General features: G+C 55.4%; 1 protein-coding gene across 1 annotated transcript; it reads left to right on the forward strand.

Moving 5' to 3' along the window:
- The first annotated feature begins 2,666 nt into the window (after positions 1-2,666).
- LOC119315574 (probable rhamnogalacturonate lyase B) lies at positions 2,667-5,475 on the forward strand. The gene is made up of 7 exons (XM_037590141.1): positions 2,667-2,866; positions 3,081-3,140; positions 3,266-3,382; positions 3,463-3,916; positions 3,987-4,334; positions 4,443-4,858; positions 4,942-5,475. The coding sequence occupies exons 1-7, from the start codon at positions 2,667-2,669 to the stop codon at positions 5,420-5,422; spliced, it is 2,076 nt and encodes a 691-aa protein (XP_037446038.1). The 3' UTR covers positions 5,423-5,475.
- Positions 5,476-12,229: the final 6,754 nt, after the last annotated feature.

The following is a 12,229-nucleotide window of genomic DNA, read 5'->3' on the forward strand; positions in this document are numbered from 1 at the left end:
AATCGACACACCGAGCACACCCTAATCCAGGACTCTGTCAGTAGGCACTGAACCGGTCTTCAAACCGAGGATGCTCGTCGGTCCCTCTAAGCCTCTCTCAATCTTTAGTTTTGGCCTTGCAAGTTGGTTCAACCTTACACAAATCCCGAAAATAACACCCTCATCGGCTATCGAGTGAAGCGCACCTCGGGCAAGGTCCGAGGACTCACCCTTACTTTAGCTTGTGACGTATTCCCCGACCCTAATTTTTAACAGAATTTTTATACTTTCAGGACTGGCGCGATTTCATTGCAGGAGACAGGTCATCGGCTCCGCGACCCGAGGGCCTAGTGGACGCCATCCTTGCCGTCCTGCTGACCCTGACCATGGATAATTCCACGGCTCTGGCCAATGTCAAGCAAACCAAAACCTCCAAGGGTGCGGCCACGCGCTGCAGCGCCTCCGTGCTTCCAATCCTCAACCACAAAATGTTCGGATGATGGATCCAACACCAGTGAGGGGCAGGAAGGCGATAGCCTTCCTTTGCATGCTGGGGGCGGAGGGACGAGCCGTGCTGAATTCTACACGACAAAACACAGAATCGTTGCGAACAAACATTTGGAGATGTAAAGAAAAGGAATGGAGTTTCAAAAAGAAAAAATGTTACTTGATTTTAAAAAGTATAAGGAAATGGATGCACTGGAACTTCCGAAGAATTATTTCATGAGTTTAGAACTCAAGTCTAGTTTTTCATGAAAACTTTAGCGAACGTTCCTATACTGTGAAAATCCTTTGGTGCAAGCATCCATTTCCCCCATACATGGTGCCAATGCTTTTGCACGGTCAAAATAATCGTCTCCCTCTCCCTCTTGGTTGCGTGCCGCTGCAAAGTCATTGGAACCGAAGCAAGCTGCTAAGTTCGCTTCTTCGTTCCGACGCATAGAATCTGCTCGGGGTAATTCCACCGGCTCCAAGACAGCTTCGAATCGCTTTTCTCCTACGTTAGGGAATTAGAGATGATCTTATATATGCATCAAGGATCCGTCCACGACAAGCTTCATTGCAGCAAGAGGTCGACCTCCTTCTTTCGCTCCGGCAGCGACGCATGCATGCACGGCGATGTCGACGTGGGCGGTCATGGCGTTCCTGCTCTCTGTCATTGCGGCGGCGTCGCAGCTGCCGCCCGTGGCGCGCGCGGCGACTCCAGGGACCCTAGGCGCCGGCGTTACGCTGCAGGAAGATCAGCACCAGGTGCGCGCGCTACCAGCTGCTGGTTGGTTTTCTTAACCGTTTCTCCTCCTTGCTTGCGACTTGTAGGCCCTGTTTGGTAATCACGTACTCTTGAAATTTTCGGAGTGGGAAAATGTAACTTCGTCATTTTAAACTGCAGCTCCGCCAACTTCAGAAGTAGAGTTGTGGAACAGAGCGATACCAAACAGCCTCTTACTGCCAAAAAATAATAATCTTACTTTATAGTATGTCTATAAATCAATTTCCAAACGTAATAAAAAGATGCATACCGGTTTCCCAGCAGACATCAAAACCAGATGTGTGAATTTAGCACGGTTCTTTGAGGTCGTCGGATATGTGGTACTCCTACAATAATTTCCAAACGTAATAAAAAGATGCATACCGGTTTCCCAACAGACATCAAAACCAGATGTGTGAATTTAGCACGGTTCTTTGAGGTCGTCGGATATGTGGTACTCCTACAATTTTTTCGTGTGCAGATAATGTGACATAATGTAATGGTTTGCATGATACAACAGGTGGTGGTGGACAACGGCATTGTGCAGGTGGCAGTGTCCAAGCCGTAGGGCCAGATCATCGCCGTCCGTTATGTCGACGACACTAACCTCCTCTACCTCAACAACGATGAGATATCAGGCGGGTATGTCCGTTATGCCTGGATTTTTCATGTTTGTTTTTCTTATTTTTTAGGTACATGAACATTTTGCTAAATTCATGAACTTCTTTTAAAATTCATGAATATTTTTAAAATATCCACTGATTTTTTAAACTGATAGAACAGTTTTAAAATTCGATGAACATTTCTTAAAATGCCCATGAACATTTTAGAAAACTAATGAAAACCTTTTTAAGATTCAAGAACTTTTTCAGAAATCCGTAAACACTTTTTTTATATTCCATAACATGTTTTTACAGATTGTTTTCAAAACCCAACATTTTTGAAAGCCATATGGCTTACATTCAAAGATTTTTTTAAGAACAAAATCACCAATATTTGTTTACACTCATGACCATTTAAAAAAATCATAAGTATTTTAAAAGTTTGTGAACTTCTTCTTGAAAACTTGTGAATATTTTAATATTCATGAAAACTTTTTGTTGTTGTAATAATACCATTTTAGATATGTGAAAAAATATAGTAGACATTTTTTAGAGCTCCATGTGGTGGAGACCTTGCCGCTGTCGTCCTCTCTGCCACATGGACGGGAGGACGCCTTCGCTATGCCGTCCTAGGAAACCGGCGTGGGGTCTTCTAATGAGTTAGAGCATCTCTAGCCGATCCCTTAAAAACATCATCTATTAAAACAGTATACAAGTCCCCTTAAAACGAATTTATGGTATCGCGAGGCATCGAACGTACAGATCCCGTAAACCCATACCGTAAAAGCTTTTTTCTTCCTTTTCACCTCACGCTTCTTCTTCCCTGGTACGCACACATGGACGAACTCAAACTCCGGCCAGCCAGAGCGACGCTGCTCCGCCCGCTGCATGCTCCGGCGATGCTCCGGTCGGCCGCTGCCGAGCTCCTCCGCCTGCTCGCTGTCTGCGCGCGGCGTCACCAGGCCCCTGCTCCAGCGTTGACCGGTTTTACAGGATCCTCAACAAACGGCTCAAATCCTCCACATATGACGGATGGGTGCTCTAATACACGGGAACCTGTAAAAAATTACGAGGACATGCTATTTTACAGGATCTGTTTGGTGCGTTCTCTTCAACATGTACCCTAAATGTGAAGGTTTGACCGCTTTTACGGGATCTGCTAGAGATGCTCTTACCATTATCTAAGTGGCCTATGTGCAGTAGTAATTCGTAGTAATTTGAATCGTGATTTTGTATCTGAAAATTTGCAGGTACTGGGATGTAGTTTGGAACTTTCCAGGATCGGGATATCCCAGGGGCATGAACGACATGTACATATCCTCAGTGCCTCACTGTTAATAATTTTGTAGGCAAAATTTACACCTTGTCTCTTGGTGACATAAAATTTACGCCTTGCTTAATGGAAGGGAGGAACTATCTGACTTTGCGCTTTCAGGTTGGATGGTACCGAGTTCAGGGTGGTATCTGCCACCGAGGAGCAAGTGGAGCTCTCTTTCATGAGAACCTACGACCCATCACGCCTCAACAGCATCCCGCTCACCGTCGACAAGAGGTGCGCGCACCACTCCATCTTCATGGACGCCATGATTTCAAAGTTGATCTTGATGTCCATCATGCATGAATCATGATCAGGCTGGTGATGCTGAGAGGCGGCTCCGGGTTCTACTGCTACGCCATCTTCGAGCACGCCGGCGGCTGGCCGGCCGTCGACGTCTCCGAGGCCCGGCTCGTCTTCAAGCTCGACCCCACGACGTTCAACTACATGGCCATCTCGGACGGGATCCAGAGGTACATGCCAGGGGCGGCGGACCGGGACGCGCCCCGGGCCATGCCGCTGGCGTACAAGGAGGCCGTGCTGCTCGTGCACCCGTCGGAGCCGCAGTTCGCGGGGGAGGTGGACGACAAGTACCAGTACTCGATGGACAACAAGGACAACCGCGTCCACGGCTGGATTGCCGGTGCCCGTGGCGGCGGCGGCGTCCCGGTGCCGGTGGGGTTCTGGGTCGTCACCCCCAGCAACGAGTTCAAGAGCGGCGGCCCCCTCAAGCGCGAGCTCACCTCCCACATCGGCCCCACCTCCTTGACCGTGAGTGTTCGATCTTTCTTTCTTGTGTCCCGAGAAGAGCCAAACCCATGTGGTTGATGTGAAATGGCAGATGTTCATGGGGACTCATTACATCGGGAAGGATATGGTGGCGAAGATCGAGGCCGGCGAGCACTGGAAGAAGGTCATGGGGCCGGTGTTCATCTACCTCAACTCCAACCCACAGCGGGGAGCGCTGTGGGAAGACGCCAAGGCGCAGGCGGAGGTCGAGGCGAGCAGATGGCCGTACAGCTTCCCGGAGTCGCCGGACTTCCACAAGGCAGGCGAAAGGGGCTCGGTCACCGGTCGGTTGATGGTCAGAGACAGGTACACGAGCGGCGGCGAGGACGTGCCCGCCCGGCTGGCATACGTCGGCCTCGCCGCTCCTGGTCAGCCCGGCTCCTCGGCGACGGAGAGCAAGGTGCGTCGGCACGCACATATTGTCGGCACGCACATATTCCAGTGAAATTCCACGAGACATTTTGGATCTGATTGTCATGGATGGTTGCCAACTTGCCATATGCTTCAGGGCTACCAGTTTTGGACGAGGGCGTCGGCGACCGGCGGCACGTTCACCATTGACAACATACGGTCAGGGGAGTACAACCTCTACGCCTGGGTCCCCGGGGTCCTCGGTGACTACATGCGCACGGCTCCCGTGACGGTGGTGCCCGGCGGCGCCGTTGCCCTCGGCGACCTCGTGTTCGAGCCGCCCCGATCGGGGCCGACGTTGTGGGAGATCGGCGTGCCAGACCGGAGCGCCGCCGAGTTCTTCGTCCCCGATCCCAACCCCAGGTACCTCAGCAAGCTCTTCGTCGCCAGGGACAAGTACAGGCAGTACGGGCTGTGGGAGCGGTACGCCGAGCTGTACCCCGCCGGCGACCCCGTCTTCACCATCGGCGTGAGCAACCCCTTCAAGGACTGGTTCTTCGCGCATGTCACAAGGTGCCATTGATACTTAACTGAAACCTGAGCTGCCACGTTCCCTCTGTACCAGACAAAACAGTCGGTAACTTTTGATGGTGCAGGAAGACGGGCAACGGCGAGAACGTGCCGACGACGCGGCGGATCCGGTTCAACCTGCCCCGGGTCGCCGGCGGCGGCACCTACACGCTGCGCATCGCCCTCGCGGCGGCGCACATGTCCAAGCTGAAGGTGCAGGTGAACGGGGCGACGGGGAAGGGGTCGGCCGGGGGAGTGTTCTTGACGCCCGAGTTCGGGGACGACAACGCGATCGCGCGGCACGGCGAGCACGGCAGGTGGTGGAGCTTCGAGTTCCCGATCGACGGGCGGCTGCTCGTGCAAGGGGAGAATACCATCGGCATCACGCAGCCGAGGGCGTCCAGCGTGTTCGTGGGGGTCATGTTCGATTACGTCCGGCTGGAAGGGCCGTCCGGTTGGGATTCTGGCGTCACAACTAGTGCTGGCCTAGGCAAAATCTTGCCTCTCCGTTTGCTATGTGGGCTTGTCGTGCTACCAACATTGATATTTCTGCTAAGTAGTCCATGATTACAAGTCCATGGATCTTTCCTCTTCCTTTTTGTTTTTTGTCACGCAATAATACTACAACGAAATGGAAAGCAAAATGTTTAGACCAGCGCTAGCGGCCAGCCAACCGATCTGAGACAGTTGTCTGGTGCGAGGAACACGAGCCATTGGATTGATCCCTAGTTCGTCCCTCCTCCCTCGCATACCACGAAAAAACAATAGGAAGATCGCCTTGCGCCTTGCCCTACGCTTGCGCCCTACAACTCCCTCACCTCCTACCTCGCTCGTGCAAGGAAACCATGAGCCTCCGGCACTGTTCCACCCCGGCGATTAGCTTGCAGCACCGGCGTTGAGCTTTGCAGCAGTGTTGGTGTCTCTTACAGCTCAGTGCGCCTCGCTTCGAGCACCATGCCCCTCTTGCAGTAGTGCTGACCATCGTCGCAGCAGCTTGCCTCACTGCTTAGAGCAACAGGCGTCTTGCCACCCTCGTACGATGTCTTTGCAACACCTCGTCCTGCCCGTTGTAGCATGGGCACGTGGAGCGCAAACCATTGCCCTTGCAACATCGCCGTCCACCTTTGCAGCATCCGCACTCGACGGTTGTAGCATTGATTCGTGGGCGACCAGCTTTGCAGTCTGTCGACTGCTTGCAACACTGTTTCATGGGTGCCGACTGTCTTGCAAATTGCAACACTGCTCCATGTGGTGGCTTGTCTCCCGAGTTTTTTAGAACAAAGGCTTAAGGGGAGCCCGGCTTTGAATTAACGAAGCCATCAACCGGCCAGGATTACACAAGACCACCAAGCAAAAGCGACCGAAAGATACAATGGAGCTTGGTGAACAGCTAACAATGCAACACACACTACAACAGAAAGGAAAAATACATGAAGCGCCCTGCTAGAAGTGTCGAAGCCTACTGCACATAGTCAACACAGAGAGGAGCAACAGAGAAGCCCCAATGATCAGCCGATAGCCAGAGAGAGGTGTGAACTGTCTGAACCCAAGGACAAGGGAAGAACATCGCTCCCAACGCCGAAGAGCAACCCTTTCCTCTCGCCTAGGCTCGAAGGCGCCGCACCGTCGGATCATTGGCGCTCACCCGAGAACTAGAGCAGATGCCAGCCGGATCCCCATCGCAGACACATTGCACAACCCTCGCCACGCCGCTGGCACACACCACAGCTGCACTGCCACGTCTCCTGAACAACCAAGAGCAGAAGGATAGTCGTCGGGAGGTCACCGAAGAAGAAAGCTGCAGAGGCCAAGAGGCGGAGCGGGGGAGCACCAGGTCCCGCTCCAATGGCGCAAGAAGGAATCTTGCAGGAACGAGCACCCTCCTCAAGAAATGCAAACTTGGCCTCACAGCCGACGGACGCCCACCAACCACATCGTCCCTCTCCCGAAGAACCAGACACCCCAGATGGCGCCTCCAACAAGGACGCGACGCGCTAGGCGCCGCCGCTGGCCAACCCAAGGCGGGGTTTGGGTTTTCACCTGGGGTCTAGGACGGGGGTGAAGAGGAGAGCCCTCAACGGCGCCTCCAGGGAAGAACATGATGCGCACATGTGCCGTCGCCGTCGTGGCCGAAGGACCGGCCAAGGGTTTCCCCCGGGCTCGAACCTGAGCACCCCCACCCCGCCAGCACCGGATCTGGCGACCAGAGTCGCAGAAGGGCACGACCAGAGGGGAGGAGAGAGCAGGGGAGGGGGGCGCCTGACCTTCAGATCTGGGGCAGAGGAAATCCGCGCCGCGCCCGCCCGCCGTATCCTCGCTGCCCGGGCAGCCGAGGATGCCGGCCACCACTTCCTGCGCGCGCTGCCAGTCGCGGAGGCAACGCCTCCTCGCCGTCCGGGGCCACCGCCCCGGCTTCCAAGTCCTTCGCGGGGGCACGAAGCGACGCATCACCTCACCGCCACCTTCGTCGACGACCCACCAGGCTTGCCCATCGATCCCCTCAGGTGGTTGCGAGGAGGGGCTGGGATTGAGGGGGTGGCGGCGCGGGGGAAACCCTAGTCGCCCCCGAGTCGCCCTCGGGAGGACGACGCGAGGGCCGGGCGGGGGGAGGGGGGCAATTTGGACTTCACCTTGTTGTCTCCCGAGTTTGTAGTAGACACCGTCTCCTCATGTGGACTTGCAATAGCTTCAAGAGGCCGCAGGGCATGCAAGATGGCATTAGTCGGCTTATCGCAATGGGGCATGAGACTGTAGGAGTTGGCAACAGCGGTCGGCGCCTAGTATGGGGAAAAAGTTTGGAAAGAATAGTCATGGTTGACGGCGAAAGAAGGCAAAGAGAATGAGTGGTTGCGGTAGAGGGTAAGGGTAACTACGGGCCGGGTGAGTATTATATCGCGCGGGTGGTGGATGGTGTGGTTTGGTGGGCCCAACTTGCATGCTCCCCGGCCAAGGGTTTCTCCCGGGCTCGAACCTGAGCACCCCCACCCCGCCAGCACCGGATCTGGCGACCAGAGTCGCAGAAGGGCACGACCGGAGGGGAGGAGAGAGCAGGGGAGGGGGGCGCCTGACCTTCAGATCTGGGGCAGAGGAAATCCGCGCCGCGCCCGCCCGCCGTATCCTCGCTGCCCGGGCAGCCGAGGATGCCGGCCACCACTTCCTGCGCGCGCTGCCAGTCGCGGAGGCAACGCCTCCTCGCCGTCCGGGGCCGCCCCCCCGGCTTCCAAGTCCTTCACAGGGGCACGAAGCGACGCAGCACCTCACCGCCACCTTCGTCGACGACCCACCAGGCTTGCCCGTTGATCCCCTCAGGTGGTTGCGAGGAGGGGCTGGGATTGAGGGGGTGGCGGCGCGGGGGAAACCCTAGTCGCCCCCGAGTCGCCCCCGGGAGGACGACGCGAGGGCCGGGGGGGGGGGGAGGGGGGCAATTTGGACTTCACCTTGTTGTCTCCCGAGTTTGTAGTAGACACCGTATCCTCATGTGGACTTGCAATAGCTTCAAGAGGCCGCAGGGCATGCAAGATGGCATTAGTCGGCTTATCGCAATGGGGCATGAGACTGTAGGAGTTGGCAACAGCGGTCGGCGCCTAGTGTGGGGAAAAAGTTTGGAAAGAATAGTCATGGTTGACGGCGAAAGAAGGCAAAGAGAATGAGTGGTTGCGGTAGAGGGTAAGGGTAACTACGGGCCGGGTGAGTATTATATCGCGCGGGTGGTGGATGGTGTGGTTTGGTGGGCCCAACTTGCATGCTCCAATTGTTCAAAGCTTATGTTACCCTTACTTTGGGGTGCCATGTGTGGCTGTTAGCCCCCCTGGTTTTATTTATGGTAGGTAATTGCCTATGTGTTGCAACGGAAGAAAAAAAATCATAATGTCCCTAGCCCAATAAGCATGACACAAGACCCCATAGGTCCACATCATCTATTTCAACATGACGGGGAAGCAATATTTCATAAACAATGAATATGCGATATTATGAAGGCATAGCTTCTCAATTCAACTTGCATGCCATCGAGCCTATAGTCTAAACAATTAAGTTCAATAGTGCCAAAAATAGTTACAAAGATGGGAAGACCACACACTAAAATATCAAATTTATTATTTCTGGTGTTTGTTGTACTGTCATCATTGAAAATGAATAGATCGACAGTTTTCCGCAAAAATAGTTACAAAGATGGTAATTGCCCATGTGTTACAATGGAAGAAAAAAAAATCACAATGTCTCCAATGCATACTTCGTATGAACACTAGTTGACAACAATCGTATCCATAGTTTCAGTGGGTATCGACTGCGAAGCGAGGAAGCTATTTCAATTGAACAGGCTTACTTTCTTACTTGGCTGCAGAGCCATTTGTTTACCAATCCGCCAACTTAAGCTAGGAAAAGTGTAAGAGACCATGCATCTTCATATAAATAAAGGTGAATAATCTCAGAAACATTCAAGAAATCGGGAATTTTTTATTCCATTTCTTAGCCAGGGCAAGCCCTACCAACCTACGATCGGAGAAGGCGATCAATCAATAAGTAGTTGCCCTTCTTCGGCCTGAGAAAAGCAGCAAACTCGTGTGGATATATATATTAAATGATTATATTTTGTTGAGTATGTAATTTGTACTGCACGTATATTGGAGTTGTGGCCCACCTCCTAGTCTTGTATAGTTGAGGTAGAGATCTTTCTTGTATTATATATGCGTGCACCAGCACCCCAATCAACATATCGTACAATTCTCATAATCTACATGGTATCAATTTTTTAGGTTTCGTTCTCGCTTCCGCACTGCCGCCGCGCGCCTGCTCCGCGCCGACCGCCGCCGCCGTCGCCACCCAGCCGCCGCCGCCCGCGCTCCCGCGCCGGCCGCCGCTCCAACTCCCACCCGCACGCATCGCTACCAGCCGATCCATCGCAACGCCGCCAGCCGCGCGCGTAGCTAGCTACCCCCGATCCATCTCTTGCACATAGCAAGCACCAATTCATCGCATGCATGTAGCTAGCCCCGATCCATCGCTCCAAACTCCAGCCGCGCGCGTTGCCATCTCGTGAAGCTGCGCTGCTGCATCCCTTCTCGCTGCCGCCGCTGCGTCTTTGCGCCGCCCCCGTGCAGCGCCTCTCCGCGCGCACCGTCGCCGCCGTCGCTCCCCACCGCCGTCACCGCCGCCGTGTAGCGCCTCTCCGCGCGCGCCGTCGCCATCGCCGATCCCCACCGCCGCCGCCGGGCAGCGCCTCCTCGCGCGCGCCGACATCGCCGTGCACTCCCCCCTCCCACCGCTTCTAACGTCTTTCATGGACTCTCCGGGCTACTTCACCATCTGCGGTGGAACCGCTCCACCGGCCGCGCCTATCCAGTCGCGTTCTCCCGCACCCGTCGGGTGTTATCCACTGTCGCCACCAGCGCCTCCCCTGCAGCACCCGCAAGGAAGAGGGGGCCGACGCAACCGGCGTGGCGGAGGTCACCGCCGCCTGCAGCAGCAGCAGGCCCAGGACGCTGGGGGGCACCGCACTATCAGCCGGGTCTCCCCGCTGGCCACCACGCGTTTATCGGCGCGCCCTTCCAGCCGACTAGCGCCGGCTACGGCGCCCTCCTTGCGTCGCCGCCTCTCGGTGGCTATGGCCCGCCCGTCCCGGCGCCGACCTACGGGGGCCTTCCGCCGCTCCCTCTCGGTGGTTATGGCCCGCCCGTCCCGGCGCCGCCCTACGGGGGCCTTCCGCCGTCGCCGGTACCTGTGCCACGGGACCCCACCCTCCTCGCTGCCCAGCACTCCGCGCCGTTGTCGAGTAGCTCTGTCGGTGGAGGCGACTGGTACATGGACTCAGGTGCTACTGCGCACATGGCAGCTCATCCCGGTAACCTAACCTCCTCCATTTCCGTTCACACACCCACTCGTATTATCGTCGGCAACGGCTCCTCCTTACCGGTAGCACTAGCTTTCCCTCCACTTCCACACCCATCACAATGTCTAATGTTCTTGTTTCACCTGATTTAGTCACAAACCTAGTTTCCGTTCGTCGTCTTACTCGTGAGAACCCACTTACTGTTGAATTTAACGATGTTGGATTTTCTGTGAAACACGCTCGTACCCGGTTGGTCCTTCACCGCTGTGACAGTCCCGATGAGCTCTACCCCGTGCATGCCGGCGCCTCCACATCCACACCCGTTGCCCTTGCCGCCGGCATTGACCTTTGGCACGCTCGCTTGGGTCACCCCAACCACACTGTCTTACGTCAAATTCTTAGGAGTTTCTCTTTCTCATGTGATAAGCTCGACGAGCACTCTTGTGAGGCTTGTCGCTTAGGCAAGCACGTTCGTCTTCCCTTTAGTGCGTCTTCTTCCGTTTCCACTTTTCCGTTTCAATTACTTCATAGTGATGTTTGGACATCTCCCGTCGCGAGTAACACGGGCTATCTATACTACTTGGTGATTTTAGATGATTATTCTCATTATGTGTGGACTTTTCCCCTTCGTCGTAAATCCGATGCTTTAGCCACACTCACCGCCTTTTATTCCTATGTCACCACCCAGTTCGGTCGCCCCATACTCGCACTCCAAACTGATAATGGAAAAGAGTTTGACAACGTCGCTTTTCGCACACTTCTCGCCTCTCACGGCACCACCTTCCGTCTGACTTGCCCCTACACTTCCCAGCAGAACGGCCGCGCCGAGCGCATTCTCCGCACTCTTAATGACTGCGTTCGCACGTTACTCTTTCACTCTAACGTGCCCGCTCGGTTTTGGCCCGATGCCCTTGCTACCGCCACTCTCTTAGTTAACATTCGTCCGTGTCGCCCTCGGTGGAACTACGCCCCTCACCACCTTCTCCTCGGCACACCACCGTCCTATGATGGTCTCCGCATCTTCGGATGTCTCTGTTATCCTAGCACCGCATCCACCATGCCACACAAGCTCGCACCATGATCTGTCCCATGCGTCTTCCTTGGCTACCCTCCTAACACCAAAGGTTACCGGTGCTATAATCATGTCACTCATCATTTGTACACCTCGAAGCATGTGTACTTTGTTGAGACGGTGTTCCCTTTTTTTCAGGTTCCTCTGGCTTCGGCCCCTTCGGCGCCGGCCCCCGCGCCCCCTTCGTGGAGCGATGCGCGGTGGCGGCCCCCGGCGCCCACCCCGGCACAACGCCCTCTGTCGCCACCACCTGGCTTCGTGACTCCCTCCCCCGAGGTCGAGTCCGAGCGGGCCACCGGGTCCCTGTCTCCCTCATACGAGGTTGAGCCCGGCACCCCGCCCGCCCACCCTGCGACGGGCTCAACGTCACCCTCACCCGTCGCCTCTTCCGCCACCGGCTCGGCCGCCGCCGCACCGGGTGCCCCCGCCACCGCGTCCCCCACCGACGCGGCCCCTGCCGCCGTGGCCGCCGCCG

Source organism: Triticum dicoccoides, chromosome 6A (genome assembly GCF_002162155.2).
Source record: "Triticum dicoccoides isolate Atlit2015 ecotype Zavitan chromosome 6A, WEW_v2.0, whole genome shotgun sequence".
Taxonomy (NCBI): domain Eukaryota; kingdom Viridiplantae; phylum Streptophyta; class Magnoliopsida; order Poales; family Poaceae; genus Triticum; species Triticum dicoccoides.

Coding starts and splice junctions, on each gene's coding strand:
- LOC119315574 (XM_037590141.1), top strand. CDS start 2,667: ATGGACGAACTCAAACTCCGGCCAGCCAGAGCGACGCTGCTCCGCCCG. Junction 3,383..3,462: donor CCGCTCACCGTCGACAAGAG/GTGCGCGCACCA, acceptor AATCATGATCAG/GCTGGTGATGCTGAGAGGCG. Junction 4,335..4,442: donor CCTCGGCGACGGAGAGCAAG/GTGCGTCGGCAC, acceptor CATATGCTTCAG/GGCTACCAGTTTTGGACGAG.